The sequence below is a fragment of the Rhinolophus sinicus genome, chromosome 4 (genome assembly GCF_057876585.1).
Source record: "Rhinolophus sinicus isolate RSI-liver-muscle chromosome 4, RSI-T2T, whole genome shotgun sequence".
NCBI classification, from domain to species: Eukaryota; Metazoa; Chordata; class Mammalia; order Chiroptera; family Rhinolophidae; genus Rhinolophus; species Rhinolophus sinicus.
In genome coordinates, this window is record NC_142504.1 from 99,118,496 (window position 1) to 99,134,924 (window position 16,429).

At 47.5% G+C, this 16,429-nt stretch overlaps 1 protein-coding gene across 2 annotated transcripts in view; it reads right to left on the reverse strand.

Annotated features, from left to right (window-relative positions):
- Positions 1-16,429, reverse strand: part of MYO5B (myosin VB) — a 316,516-nt gene that overhangs the window by 143,321 nt on the left and 156,766 nt on the right. For both annotated transcript variants that reach the window (XM_019721483.3, XM_019721491.3), the window contains exon 5: positions 8,667-8,823. In XM_019721483.3, the coding sequence (XP_019577042.3) occupies positions 8,667-8,823 (157 nt within the window). The remainder of the gene's footprint in view (positions 1-8,666; positions 8,824-16,429) is intronic.

Here is a 16,429-nt window from a genome sequence, read left to right on the forward strand (position 1 = left end):
GTGAGAGTAATAAGTGGACTGGTGAGCTCTTTTCTATTGTTTTTAAGCACTTAGCCCAGGGCTAGGGATCAGGATTTCCTTAGTTGTCTTGAAAAATTTGGGTCTTGAGGACTTTATTGAAATGACATCCTTAGCAGTATTTATTGAATACATACATGTTGTGTTTGTCTAGTGATTGGTGGGCTCTTTAAAAGGAACTAACCAGCTGGAAGGCGCACCCCTTGTCCTTCCTCGCTTGTTCCTTTTTCCGGCTGGAATGCACATGTGATGGCTACAGCTATAGCAGTCATCTTGAGACCATGAGGGAAAAGTCTACAGAATCAGAGACCACTGCTCTGACACCCTTGAGCCACAAACCAAGGCCAATACCCAATAGTTCAGAACTTTCTGTGAGGAAAAAAAACCCTCCTGGGCTTAATCCACGTTGGTCAGGTCTCCACGACTAGGCAGTCATATCTCATTCCCAACTGATAAATGGTACTTTCTAGCAAGACACCAAAGATCAACACCCACCCCTCCACACCTCATTACCAGGACAAATCAGGAAGCCATCATTCTCTTGGTACTATTTCCTATACAGTTGTTGGGGCACCGTTCAAAACACTCAACAATAATTTTAAAAAGTGAGTGGCTAAATGGCTCCCCTTATTAGGTGAATATTCACTTTCTATAAAACATCACATGGTTAATGACTTGGTAATGAATACATTAATATTTTAATCCCTTTCAAGTGGTTTACTTTTTAGGTGGTTAAAGCACTAGAAAAATATCCACTGTAAGTTTTCAGTTGTTGAGGAAATCCGAGGCACAAAGGGGTTGAAACAAAACCCAAAATCCCAATCCACCTCTCACCCCTTCCTTCCAGGCAAATCCACACCACAGAACTGTTAGTATCTCCTGACACCCCCAAACTACATAAGGCTCAGCTAGCATCTGTCCTTGAAAGGCAAACAGACCATTTGGAAGCCAATCACTACCGTTTAAAAGATCAAACAGTTGACCTATAATAAATACTCATAAAAATGTCCCCTGTTAAGTCTTGATAAAGAAAACTATCCCCATTCCAATTTTTGAGATGAGTGAGGCCTTGGGTCATGCGACCCTTCAGTCACAGAAACCTAAGCCCAGCTCTGAAGGAAGGAAGCTGTTTAGCCCAGGAGGGCCTGCCTCCCACATACCCACTCACCCTCCGAGGACTCTGCTGTGACGCCCCTAATGTGCCACACACCCACCCACTGCTCTCGGTCCTCCTGCCACAGCCTAAGCTAAACCGTCTCCTTCCTGGACACTTCCACGGCCTGTCTCCATGGGCCTCCCTGCTCCATGCTTGTCTCCCATTGTCAATTCTTCACTTGACCACCAGGGTTCTCTCCGAAAACATGAACCGGATTACTACATTCCTTTGTGTAAAATGCTTCCATGGCTTCCACGGCCTCTGAGATGAAGTTTTAAACCCTCAGCGTGGCTTATGAGGCCCTGCAGGATTAGACTCTGCCTCGCCTCTCGTCACTCTGCCCTCGGTCTCCAGCCTCGAACAATCCCCAACTCCTTTTTCGTCTTCAAAAGCCCCGTGTTCTCCCTGCCCCCACCCAAGTTTCTCAGGTGCCATTCCCTCCTCAGACCACACTCCTCTCATGACTCTTTTCACCTGGCTGGCTCCTCCTCTGTCTTCCACTTTCAGCTTCAATGTTGCTTCTGCAGGAAGGCTCCCCCTGCCACATGCTCCCCGGGCCTCTGCACGTCCCCTGGTATTTCCCTTAGCCTCTTCTCCTCTAGGAGCTATCACCCTCTGTCCCCATGAGATCAGGGACTGCACATCTGCTTCAGCCCGGGATCTCCAGCACCGCTCCCAGGGAGCAGCACACGGCAGGTGTTCAAAAATATTTGAGTGAACTGCAGAGGAAAAGAACTTGGATTTCAGTTTTCTTTCCTGTGAAATGAGAGTTTTGGCGCCCGAGCCCTCAAAGGTCACTTAGCACTCTATGGCCCTGAAATCTCCTACTAGGGTTGCAATGTGTGTTTTCCTTTGGGGCTTCAGGTGTGGAAAGCATCTTGCGTATCACATACACAGTGTTCACCTTGCAGAGAAGCGGGGGAAAGTGTAACCTTGTTACGTAGGGTTGCTCTGAAGGGCATCTTAGAGCATGGAACATGCCCAAGGTCAGGACAAGGCATGAGTCTGGCCAAGCAGAAATGAGTCCCAAAGGATGATGACTAATCAGAGGCATTTATGTCATAAGCTCCCTCCAATCAAGGGAGATCGGGACTCACGCCCCCCAGCTCCTACCAAGTTCATCTCAGCGGAGGCCTCCATGCATCCACTTCTCCACCACAGACAGATCTGAGCCTTCCATGCACCACATGACAAGCCTTCACTACACTTCAGTAAGCTCATTGTGTGGGGCAAACAGCAAGGTGGTGAGTTTTCCCTAAAATGCTGGTAAACGTGATTGTTTTCCCACCAGGCCTCCATCAGGAGCCACGTCCTGGGCTGGGGCTCCTGTCATCCTGAGAAGCAGCCCAGGAGGTAGGCGTTATGAAGTTCCATCCCATTTATGGGAACACTTAGGCCCAAAAGGTGAAGTATCATGCCCAGGGTCACGTGGCTGGGAAGTGGCAACACCAAGATACCAACTCAGGCGTTGGGTCCAAAGTCTGTGTTCATCCCCCCTGCTTCACGGTCCTTCTCCAAGTCGCCAAACCATTTACGTACTAGCCACTACCGTAACATGCGGCTAACGTCTCACGTCTCAAATAACCAGGTCAAATCAAAAGATAAAGACAAAGAGACATTGATCCTCACTTTTATCTTTTTAGGAAAAAGGGGGGAGGGAATAGCCTCTCGGGAGATGGTAGGGAACCAACCCATCACTGTGACAACTAGTAAGGAAGCGATCAAACATCCACCCTAACTTTCCTGTGTAAACTCTATCAGGGTCACTGGTTGGTGAGAAGTTTCTCTTCCTACCATAGACGTATTTCATAAACTTAGAAGAATGAGAATATCACCATTTGGTAACTCCTGATGAATTAATAGATCTAGACATAATCAGTGGCTGCTTAATATCACAAAAAGACAGCTAGATGTTCTGTCCCTCTTGATGGGAACAAGTAACACTGCCGGTAAAGGATTCTTGGTTTAAAAAAATCAAACTTGGACCTAATCAAGCCTCTGATTTTTTACTACCCTTTGAAAGGAAATACAGGGGGCAAACATGGTAAGAACATCATGAGGACGCAATCAGCGGTTTGTGGAAAAGTCTAAAGGACAATCTAGTTTCAACAAATAAGTCTCAATACCAAAATTTCAAAAACTTCCAATTTTGTAACTTGTAACATGGCAACAAGAGCCTTCACCATACCTGAGAGCAATCCTTGCAATCACTTAGGGAAAGCTTGCCCAAGGTCTGAAGCTCACTGCCAAAATATCTATCCTCCTTACCTCACTGGCTGCTTGGAGAAGTTACATGCTGGACCTACAAGTACCTTGAAAGTATATAATGGTACCCACAAAGGGAAGAGGTTGTTTGTGTCATTACACAAAATCCATAAATTCTACTCTGGGTATGAAGAACTTCCAAACTCTGTGTGTGTGAAGAACTTGCAGGTAGTTCTTTATTTTTTAAACCCTTGCTAGATGTTTCTGGTTACTGACTTAGGAAACATTTTGATGCATGAGAAAAGCCAAGTCCAATCGTTCTAAATGATAAAAACCCTGGCTCTGACCATCACTGAATCCATCGTACAACAAAAGAGGCAGATATGATGCAAGTAGTCAAAATCTGGAAAATGAACTAGTGATACAAGTAGGAAATTTACCGAAGAAACTCGCACGACCCATAAACATCAGAAAAAGATACTCAATCTCAGTGGTAATCAAAGAAATACAGACTAAAATGACAGCCCAGAGTGGCAAAAAATAAGAATTTTGCTACTATGAAATGATGATGAAGGTGTGAGGGAAAAGGAACTGGTTCAAATGTAAACGGGAACCACCCTTCTGAAGAAAACTTGGGCGTATCTTGTGAAATCGAGCATACATTACCTGACAATTCATTAGCTCTACTTCTAGATATTACCTAGAAAAACTCACGTAAGTGTACTACAAGTAAGTACACACAGGAATGTTCAATGCAGACAATATTTAATTTAAAAAAAAGAAATATAATCTACATGTCTACCAACAGGAGGAACAGATAAAAAAGTGTGGTATATTCATACAAGGGGACACTAGAAAGCTGTTCAACTAAGTCAACTAAAGCGTGACTCATGGATAAATTTAAAAAAAAAAGTGAAAAACAAGTTACAAAACGGTTGATAGAATCGACACCCTTTATATCTGACCTAACAAAACAACACAGTTTGTGGTTGGTGCATACACAAACATGTAGTAAAACAAAAACAGACTGGAACAAGGAATTTCAATGTACCGGGATTATACAAATAACAAGGTACATACCAGGTAGTTTGGAAACAGCGAGATAGGAGCAATTAGCCATGCCCAGCAGAATGAAAAAGGCTTTTAAAAGTGAAAAATGACGTAGATCTCAAAGGGTGAGTCAACTTTTACCAGTAGGGAAGGAGAAGGGATTCTATTTATGAACACAGCGAGGGTGAAGGGACGGGGTATGTGAGAATGGACAAGTGTGAAGTGGCCAGAGTATGTTGAAACCTGAGAGAAAACAAGAGGAGATGGGATCAGTGAGGTACGTGGGGAGCAGATTCTTATATGAATCGATTAAAAGTTGTAGGCTTTCTTATCTTAAAAAAAAAAAAAAATTAAACTCTGAAAATTACATGGTAACTGGTCACAGTTTCTAGCCATTTCCCTAACGGAAACCCTAGCCTCCTTTCTTCCTCCCAGGATGGGGCGGGCAGGTCTCTGTGGCTCCCACAGCTGTATGCCAGTCGAGTCCAGTCACCCCAAGAAACCATGAGACCCTTTGGGCCTGGAATTGGGTTATGTTCCTCCTCTAATGGTCTCTTGATTACCTTTTAATCAGTGCAGACTTGTGAACAAGTCACTCCCGGGACGCTGACAAGCTCTTACACAGAATGGGGTCAGAGAGCTCTGGCACTGACAATAAATCAGCCCAATCCATCCTGCAGTCACTTTTAATTTAAACAACTGCCACTTAGCGCAGCCCACTGGGAACCGCGCTTCCTCAGACCGCCCCCAAATCTCAGTCTCTCCAGGAGGTGTCTGCTGTTGCCGGCTGCAGAAATAATGAGATAATGGCATGACCATAACTGAGTACTTTGTCGGGAGGTACCATCCTTCCCCAGGATGGGGCAGAGCAATCAGTCATCAGCTGTCCCCTGATTAAGACAGGCCTTGTGTTCGCTCTAAGCCTCTCAGGAGCCACAAAGCTCAATGGGCTTCCCAGCTTTTCTAACCCCACCCAGAGTTCTCCCTGGCTACCAGTCTTCCTTTCCACGATCAGATCCAAGATTTCTCTCAAACATCACACTTAATAACAGCTCAAGGGACAGTCTCTAGGATGACAAAAGCCCGTATTTGACAGAATGAGCCCTTGGGACTTATTCACACAGTTTCCCAAGTGCCAACTGCACAAGGTAGAAATGTTAATGTTTTGAGCCCAAACTACTGTAGCATTTATTTACACGAAGTCATGTAAGAACAGGCTGGTTCATGCCTCAGACCTCAGCAACTGAACCACATCTCGCGTGGTTTGGGTGTGCATACTGCTTTCAGGTTTCTCCCATGCCAAAGCGCCCTGCCTCCCCCGCAGTCCACCAGCCATTCAGGCCACAGTGGGTACTGAAAACATTAGATCGTTTTAGGCCACTGTCATTTAGAAAGCATTCCCACAGCCAAACTCAAACACACACTTGGGCCAGAAAGTGGAAACCCAAGCGTCTATCGACAGAGGAATGAACAAACAAAATACGGTGTATCCACACAATAAAATATTATCCAGCCATTAAAAGGATGTATTCTACAACAAGAATGAACTTTAAAAACACGCTAAGTGAAATATGTCGGACACAAAAGAACACATAGTGTATGATTCCATGTGTATGAGGTTCCTAGGAGCAGCAAATTCATAGACAGAAAGTATTAATAGAATAGAGTTTAGCAGGTGCAGGGGGAAGGGGAGAACAGGGAGACTCAGTGGGTACACAGTTTCTGTTTGGGGAGATGACAGAATTTTGGAAATGGATAGTGGTGATGGTTACACAGCACAATGACACTCAACTGTGTACTTTACAAAATGGTTAAACTGACAAATCTTATATATGTTTGATCACAATAAAATAATAAAATTTAAAAAAATCATTCAGCCTGTATCTTGTACATATTTAATAATCTGCCTTCATTAAATTCTCATCTTGACTAACTTTGTTCAGTCACCAGAGATCAAACAGGTTTATTCCCTTCTCTGATTTGCCCAGAGTTAACTACTTACTCTATTTCCAAAAGAAGAGGCATTCTGTGTCTTTGAAATCTTACCGCCTAAAGATGAACTGAATTTTGAAACTCAGGGGCAAAGCAGCAGCTACACACACCTGGTTTCACTCCCATTTGAGACAAAACATGGCCTAAGGGGCTGCTGTCTTAGCGGCCTCAGGTGCAGTAGGTAGTCCACACTCACCTTCTGAACTGGGGCCACGGCCAGCCCCCACCTCAGAGCTTAGAATAAACGCTGTGAGCAAATGTGCTACCAACTAAATGTCTGACAATAGTAAGGTAAACAAATTATGGTAAAACCATCTACAGTGGTGCCTCGGTTTTCGAATGTAATCCATTCTGGAAGACCACTCGTGTTCTGAAATGTTCAAAAACAGCCGACAGTTAGGCCTCACGATCTTGCACTCAGCGGAAGCCGTGTGACATGTTTGAGGAAGCATTTACTTTTGGGTTTACGGCATTCGTAAACCAAAATGTTCGTCAGCGGAGACATTCGAAAACTGAGATACCACTGTATTAACATATTTGCAGCCAACAAGACAGTTCATAAAAAGATAAATGATAGGGGGGCAAGGCTTACACGATTCAGTGAAAAGGCTGCAAGGAAATATACCCAAATGGTGAACGATTATTAGCAGGCTGTAGAAGTGGGGGGATTATTTCCTGTCGTTCTTCCGTATTATCCAGTGAGTCTTTCTTACCTTTTTAATAGGTCAGTGATTCTCAAAGTGTGGTACCCAGACCACCAGCAGCAGCAGCATCCAGAAACTTGTGATAAATGCAAATTCGTGGGCCTCTCCCCAGACCTTCTGAATCAGAAACTCAGGGGGTGGGGTCCAGGAATCTGCTATGACAAGCCCCCTAGGGGGCTCTGATGCACGGGGAAGTTAAAGAACCACTGTAATAGAATAAAAGGTTTTCTTTTTGCTTTTATCTGTTTGCAAAAATGCCTCCCGCGGTTATTAACCATTTCCCAATTCATATAAGGACAGATATTGAAACCTGTTTTTGTCCAATTCCTAGTGAATACGTTTTGTCCTATATTACTCAGCAGAGAATTCAAGCCCTCCAGATAATGTAACTCAGTCAGCAGGGGATTTTGTCTGGATAATCAACGAACTCCTACAAATTGAGACTCAGAATTACTCCTGCACTTGGTAAAGGACGAGGGCGAGAGAGGGGGAACCTGGGAAGGTCCGGGCCGTTTCTTGTTCCCCCCAAATAATCTGAGAAACCAATAACTTTGGTGAGTGTGTCTTAATTGATGGGGCACTGCAGAGATACTATCTTGGCAGCTATTGACCTCTACTGAGTTCCTTCTTACTAGAACAAGTGGCCGTCCAGGCTGGCAGAGGGTGGACTCCTACCAGACTCACCCAGACAACAATCACACGCCTCAGCTTCAATGGCAGAAAATCAAAGCTGGCCCAGGGACTGTGAGTTACTTAGTTCTCCTCTCTCAGAACTAAGTTTTTACAGAGGACAGGGAGATAAAGAGAAAAGGGGTTCTAACTCTAAAACATGACGAGTTACAGCAAGGTCTCAGTTTTAGAAGCTCTCTGGCTCTCCACTTTCATTGACGGCTTTGAGCCGACCCAGCCCAGGGGGAGATGGGGAAGGTGTGAAGATACAGACAGGACCTGCCCTGGCCAGCTCATGCCATCACGGGTAACTGTTTTCTGAGGACCGCCAACAGACTCTATGTTATCACACAGCGTTTGGCTCTACCATCCTCCCAAAAGATAAAACTGTCCAAATATTTTGTTTTGGGGGTGAGGGGGAGGAATTTCCTACCTAAGCTTCCGCACCCCCATGAGAACTGCCCTCCTGGTTCAGTGGGCCTTCAAGCACCGACTGGTTTGGGTGGAGAACCGATTTGCTGACACACCATGGCAGCAGGGGACGTAACAGTAGCAGACGTGGGTATAGACAGGGAAGGACTACCTCCACAACATTCAGCAGAGTCAAGGGACACGCAAAACATAAAGAGGACACTCTCTCCAATACTAGGGACCTGAAGGATGCCAGCAGGGTCGATTACTCTCAAATCTGTGGTCCTGGGGGCATCGTCACAATGTTTCCCTCAAGTAGGCAGTGGGCCCTCAGGGAAAGATGTGAATGCTGACCACACAAGGTGCTTCCCGCGAAGGATTCCTGTGACCAGCCACCCAAGGCCGTACACCCAGCAGCCCTGCTGCCGCGGAATGGGCCACAGGGGTTTGAAAGGCTTTACCTCCATGATGGGACTGGACGCCAGGACCTTCTCTTCAATGTTGGTGTCACTGGCTGAGCCACCAACCGTGGCGAAATAGCGCATGGCGTACTTGGCTGACACAGTCTTGCCGGCTCCAGACTCCCCGCTGACTATGATGGACTGGTTCTTCTCATCTCTGGAAGAGAAAAGGCTCTGCTCAGTCTCTGGCCATGGAAAGGCTGTGCTGCCTTCCAGGAACTCTGTTGACAAGGGCCTGTGCTTGATCAGGAGCAGCTCTCCTCCTTGTAGGGGGAAGTGTCCGGGACAGCGTGAAAAGCGTCCTGCCTCCCTCACATGCCTGCACAAGACTGAAAAGCAGGAGAGAGAAAGGAATTCTGAAAAGGGCTTACAAATGGCTTACACCCTCTTTCTGACCCACGGAAGGGGGTGCAGCCAGCTGCTCACTGTACCAACCTCTCTCTGGACACAGGACCCCCTAGCTCATTACTTCTATATATCAATCTCCTCAGAGAATTTACATATGTGCCCTGTCACGCATACATGCTCACCTTTGTTTCTATCTTGTGCCACTGTCTGAGTTACAATTTTTTCCAAGAACGAGGATCTTTTATTCTCCTCTGTATTTGAGCCTAGCCTGCCACACACTTGTGAAGACTTTTGTTCAGATATGTATCACAAATACATGATTACCCACCAGGCTGATGGTCTTGCTTCAAGTTTCCCAGGAATAACATACGACAGCTATCAATTGCAGTAAGAGGGGTTTCAGTCAGACTAAATGGAAGGCAGAAAGAGGATACTCTACATCAGATAAAAACACATCTATACTTACCCCTGGAAAACAGATAGTCAGGAGACACACAAGTAATGGAAAGAGCAGCCTGTGAGGTCCCCAAGGAAGGTGGGTGTTCAAGCAGGTTTGGGAAATAAATTGCTGGGAAGAGCTACACTCAGCCATCTACCTCCAGTTCACAACCCCAGTGCCAGGAGACGGGCACGCTGCTTTCAATTTCCAGCGCCTGGCACAAAGTACATACTCAGTACATAATGCTGGACATAGGCAACTTAGGGATCAACCATCCCCCTTGTGGGGAGAATAGAGTTAACCAGGCTTCCCCCCGGCCAGCTGGTGACCTTGACTGGCAGGGCCCACCAGTCCGAGAAGGTACAAAGAAGGTTGCGCCGGTGCTAGCCATCTTGAAGATGATGTTTGTATATACCCTTATGGAAGCCCCTTTGGCTGTATGCCACCTTTGTCTCTGTGGGGCATAAAGGGCCCGGCCATGTTAGGGGACCGGGATGGAGACCAGGCTGGTGCAGAGACAAAGAGGCTGAAGCAGAGACACGGCGGAGACCCTGGGCTGTGCTGTATGTACCATGTGGCTGGCTGTGACCAACAATGGCCTATGGGGCCCGTGCCCAAAGGCGGCTGCTGTGGGCTGCTGAGAAGCAGGCTGCTGTGAGTTGTGAGGCTGCTGCTGGCTACAGGTTATAACCCGAGAATGTCCAGCTGTACACAGCATTAAAAACTCCTGGCTGTATCCCAGGAGGCCTGTGATACATGCATCTTCTTCCGGCTCCCCTAGACTCAGACACCTCATCCCCGGGATACCATCCACTCGGACATTGCCCTGACACCCTCCTTTCCAGGTGAGGAAAGTGAGATGTGTGAAGGTCGGTTCGGAACACAGGTCTCCTGGCACTAGCCCAGATAATCCTACCAGCTGTGGCCTCCTGGGCAAAGCAGGCCATAGAAGAAGGAACCATGAAGCCACCACAGGCTGCCTGCCCCACCTTTAATTATCAACACTGGTAGGTTGTGGCTTATCGGCAGATGTGAATAAACGGTGACCCTGCTGCTGAACGGGGCCAACCGCCAAGAAGCTGGAGAAGAGCTGCGACGATCTCAACGTCAACTAGAGATGAACCAGAAAGACAGAAGAGAACTGGGCCGGGGGCACAAGGGGAGACTCAGGTGTGGCCGCTGGGCTAAAGGAACCTGAACGGTCAGCCAGTCTTCCAGGTCAGCAAAGAGCTGTGTGGTCTCAGCTCACACAAACCGTCATGAAATGGGGAGGGACCTGAGTGAATACAGGGAGCTGGGAGACACTATTGAGCAGATGAAAATGAAAAAAAAACAACCAAAAAACAAAAAAACAGATCTTTCAAATTGGCTATACAACCAATTAGTTGAAAACGTATATAGAACCCCACACCTAGTATGTGGAGGATGGATAAGCAGCAGCTTTCTGACAGCCTTTGTCGTTCCAGGACCTCACTGCTGTCACTGGAGTGCGTTTCTCCTCGCCCTATTCCTGTAAAATCTTTACATTGAAAGGTGGCCTCTAAAGAAGCCTGTGGATGCTTATATTTCCCCTTCTCATTTATTTTTAATTTTTATTTTATATGACACCCACCGGACCCTAGGGATGACAGGTGTCATCTCTCCTCTCAGTACCTTCACAATCAACTCCTCAGAGAACTGCTCAGAGGCTTAACTACCCCAGGCCAGTAAGAGGCTGAACTTCAGACCCCTGACACAGACCCAAGTCTGATGCCGTCTTGAAAACTCCCTGTATCTGCAAGGAGAACTGGATTGCAGGAGCCACACCCAAAAGTTTGGAGCTTAACCTAAAATAAATAGCGGAACACAGGATGTGTCTGAACCTTAGTCTTCAACAGAGAACTACGTAGAAAGGAGAGGTATATACTGTCCAGAGAACTTAAGAAGCTCCCTTGGGAGCAGCTCACATGCCAGGAGAAGAATGAATCAGATCAGGGGTGGGTGGGGAAGGGGGAATGAGTGCTGCCAGGCTCCCCGCGGCGACACAGCACACACGGGAAATTGGACTTCGAGGAGACCCAAATAACATACTGTATTTGGCACAGACTGGTGACACGTGTCACTTTTCACTTGCAGTGTCAAGATGGGAACTGCCCTGTGCATCACTGGGAAATGACTGAAAAGTCACGCACTGGCTCAGGACAGAGAATGATTCCTACGACAGGCAGAAAAGTCTGAGGAGCAAGCAGGCTACTATTCTAAGGGTAAGTGACCAGGAATTCAAAAAAGAGGGACTAGTTTATGTGATATCAGTGTCAGGAACTCAAAAGGAGAAGGAATCAAGGCAGGGAAACAAACAAACAAAAAACTGGCAGGATGCAGAGGCAAACTTTGTTGGTCTAATGAAAATGCATGTACATGGCAAAGATACTACCAGGATTTATTAATATCCCCGAGCTTTAAAAATCTTTACATTCGAGGCTCTGGGCATGAGAAAATCTAGGCAACAGCCCTTAGTGTGAACTCCTGCCTAGCCCCCATTTTCTGCTAGTGTAGCCACAGCAGTTATATTAGTGGCCAATGGCTCACTGGTTACAGCTGGCGGCCAACTAGCCACAGCTGATGGCCATTTACTACCCGAGTGAGCACCTTTCCATTTCACGGCGAGAGCCTGGAAACTGCACTCCTGGCTCTGTCCCCACACCCAAGCATCCCAACAGGCAATTATTTCTCCATCTTCTAAAGTCCCATATCCTTTGCTTTGTACCACGTTTAAGACACTGTCACATTTCATCTTATACTGATTCCAGTTTCAAGTTTTGGTTACTTAGAGCAAGTTGTGGGGAAGATCATTTGTAAGAACGGAATTCTACCCAATGTCCTTCAAAAACATAACCAATGTGGGGTTCCACCCACTCAGCCTAATTATTATACACATGACCTAGCTGGCAACTTGAGTCAATTTGCTTTTCAATCCTTTAAATCCTTTTCACCTGAGCCCAGTAAAATTCCCTCTATTTAGCAAAAGTACACCGCGGCCAAGAAACTTCATAGTCAGCCGTTCTTCAGGTCCCGGCTATCGTCAGGGAGGTTCGTACTACCCAAGCAGGAAAAGGTCTGTGCCATGTGCAGGAGCACAGGATTCTGAGGGAAGGAACCCAGGCATCCTCCAGCTTCCTGGTAAAACACATACGTACACAGCTACGCCCCAGTTCACACTGGATTCCCATCTTTGACACCTGAGAGGCAGGATCTAATTGCGGCTAAACCACCTACTCCTGCAAAAATATCCCACCAAACCACTGCCTCTTTTTATGCTCCCTGAGCAAGGTCAACCAACCTCCCATCCCCTCTTCTGGGTGGGGCTGCCTGGGGAGGGGAGGGGAGCAGCTAGATAGTTGGCAAGGCCCATGAGGTCAGGCCGCTGAAGGACAACCCTGCTGACCAACCAAGGAGACACTGTCGGCACTTCGTTCTGAGAAAGCCCGCAGAAATACTGTCTTGTTTGGGTTTCCTGTGGCGAATAATGTGTCACCCATGGCCTCCCAATCAGCAGTACGTGCACAGAACCCTCAGGGAGACACCACACCAGCTGCCTCCAACTAAGAGAAGCCTCAAAAGAGCTTCAGAGCAAACATCTCAGCTGTGACTTGGGTGAGGCCAGGTGCCCCACCTCAGACACGTGTGGCACCTCTGTCCTCCCACCTGGCACCCTGGGTCCTAACAGCCACAGGCCATCCACACATTAGTCACTGAACTAAGAGCTCCTGGAAGGCAGGCACTCACTTTAGCCTTGAATCCCCAGGGCTCCTGGCACCAAAGCTTCTCCCTCCCTTCCCAGTCCCCCTACCCACACCTTCGCCACATAAGCCTCCACTCACCAACTCCAGCTAGAGACCGAGGAGACGCTGTGGGTTCCTCCCCTCCCCTGAAGGCCACATCAGCACGTCCTATTGAATTCACCTCCCGATACTGTCCGCGCTGTGCCCTGCACCTCTCACCCCCGCCAGCCTCATCCCCGACGGGCATGACAACAGCAGCTTCTGCCCTCCACTCTCCTCCTATAATACAACCTCCTATGTGACCTTCGGTACTGAATACTGGATCACACCTCTCCCGCCTTAAGCCTTCCAAGGGCACTGCTCGCCCTCTAAGACCCAAGCTCCTCTGCGCTCACGTCCCTAGGTGAGCCAGCATCTCTCTCCCCAGCTTTATCTCACGTCCTTCTTTATTCGTGGTGTTCAAGCCACACAGGGCTACTTCCTTTATTCCTACCTACTTGACTGGTACCTGAAGCTAGCTCAGCTCAAACTGCTTTTCCCTTCTTTGATCTCACAACTCTTAATTCCTGGTACTCAATCACCTTCTGCCTCACGGCAGCTCATGTATTACTGCTTTTCAATGTAATTAATGACCTATTTACATCATGCTCGAAGGGTGTACAAAATTCTTAGCCATGTATCCCTTGCTTAGGATTCATAAGACTATTGGGTGCCAATGCTCCCATTTTAAAGAAGATAAAACTGAAGTTTGCAAGGGCCACGTGACGTGCCCCGGGAGGCACCGAGCCCAAACTCAACCCCAGGCTTCCATCCGCCTGTGCAATCTCCCTCTGGGATGTGCTGTGACATGTCTAACATTGTCACACCCTTTCTTGTATAATAAAATATCCCTTGATTAATCTGGCCTAACAAATCTAGGGTCAACAGAAGAGATGAGGTATGAATCAGGTGTCCTCAGCCCAGGTTAGCTACACCTCCCCTCCCCAGCGGAAACATCCCTTCTTCAGAAGCCCTTCTCTGACCACCCTACTTTCATAGCATCCACTATACAATTTACAAATATTTTACTTGTCTCCTTAGTAGTATGCCTCATACCCTTGTCGGCCCCACTAGAATGTAAGTCCCATGATGGTCGATGTCAGATGCAGGGGCGTGGATGGGCAGGGTGGCGCCTGGATTGTGTCCAGCAGAGAGCCCTGGTAACGGCTACACCCATGGTGGTCCATACAGGCTGAGCTCAGGGTCTGGTGCCCCTGAAGCTGTGCGATGCACTGCCTGCAAAATCGGGCTTGGTGGTCTCTACCCTGTGCTCAGTCTCCCACAGTCACCCAGGACAAGGGGACTGAGCACAGGAGCCCACGTCTCAGACAGGCACAACTGTTTGCCTAAGTCAGGCACTTATGAGGGAGGCTGAAGAGGGAGGAACAAAATGTGATCAAGCCCGCGACACACAGCGCAGCTGCCAAACAAGAGAAGGGCGAAGTCTGGCTAAGACGCAGGAAGAAGGGGCGCCCTGTCTCTGAACACACCATTAAGTCTCTCCATTGTTTCCTCCTCTAGCGACAAATCATCTGAAAATTTGGGTGTGTCAGTAGAATACATTCTGTTCACTAATGGGATCGTCAATCTACTGTTGCTTGCCCGTCTATGTCTGTCTGGTCTCTAATTATATTTTCAACACCATCATCACAACACAGATCATCTACTATGGTTTTTTTTGGTGTGTTTTTTTTTTTCTTTTACACTAGACAATGGGGATACAAAGAATTTTTAATTAAGAATTTCTGTTCAACTAAAATATGTGTGTCAGTACCATGGACAGAGTTAATAATTGGGAGACAGGCTAGGAAAATATAATTAAAATGAATCTTAGGCACAATGCTGAAAAAAAATGAGAATACTACATACGTGGTATGATACTGTCTTTAAAAACTTGAACAAGCAAAAAGAAACAACATAATGCCGAGGGATATAAAGACAGAACTATATTAATACGAAATGATGTCAGAACCCTACTGGAGTGGGGGAGTTTAGGTAAAGTCAGGTGGAGGGCAGAATCAGATCAGGGGAGCAAAAGTGGGTTCTGTGGGGAGGGAAGAGTAAGGCTGGGGGACAGAGATCAGTGAGGGTGGAGGCTGACTTAGGCGAGAGGGATACAGAAAATGACAGTCAGGCAGATTTGGGCTGGAAAGAGAGCCACACAATTACAATGAGTCTGAAGTGAAAGGCTTCTTCCCAAGGCCAGGCAGGGGTGGGGAGCACTACAGAACTTTTCTGCTGTGAGGAGAGGCTGGGCCAGACAGCTCCAAGCAAAAGGTGCTATGAGCCCTGCCAAGGAGCACGCCAGGCCTCAAGGTGAGAAGGAAGAGATACATCCTGGGCACCTGGAGGGTGGGCACCTGTGTGAGGGGTCCTCCAGGCCGTGGGTTCCAGGCGTGAGGCAGGTGGACAGGCATCCGTGGGCACCACTGCCATCAACTGCTGATGTCCGACACTGACTGCCACCCTTCCCCTCCACCAGGTAGGGCTGTGTGCTCAGGCACAGCCCAGGACTCGAGCCCTCAGGAAGGCTGCCACAAACAGACCCTGGAAACCGCTTAATTGATACTTCGCAGTCAGGGTCCTAAGGGCCTTCTCAGTGAGAAGAAATTGAAGCTTTGACAGTGTAGGAGCTAAGTACTTAGCACATCTAATATCCAGGTATCATTTTCCCACTTGAGTTTCACAAGCAGCCCTCGGAGTGCTGAGTTCTATTTATAAACCACCAAGGTGCAGCGGGGTACAGGGAGCTGCAAAATGAATCCATGCCTGCCACTTAACGTGTGTTCCCAGGAGAGGCTTCTCCTCTCAGATGTGAGAGCATCGCAGGGGAGACACAGCACGCCCACCCCTCGCTGACAGGTAAGCAGGGGCAGAGTGAGGCTGAAAATGGTTAGGGGGTACTTTAGCAGGAATGGGGACGCCCCAGCTTCTCAGCTCTTAAAATAGGGGGCTGGGAGGTGCTCCTGAAGACTTCCTGCTCCTCCGTAATTGTGATTCCAGACCCCGCTTATAGTCGAGTTGTGTGATCCAGTCCACCTCAGCTGCAGGCACCTGCAAACGTCAAAACTGTATTTTGGAACTCAAAACCCTGTAGGTTTAGGCAAGGGTGAGCAACAGAGGCCAATGTTTTCTGTAATTTTATAGTTTATCGACTTGTTTTAGATGACGTTGCT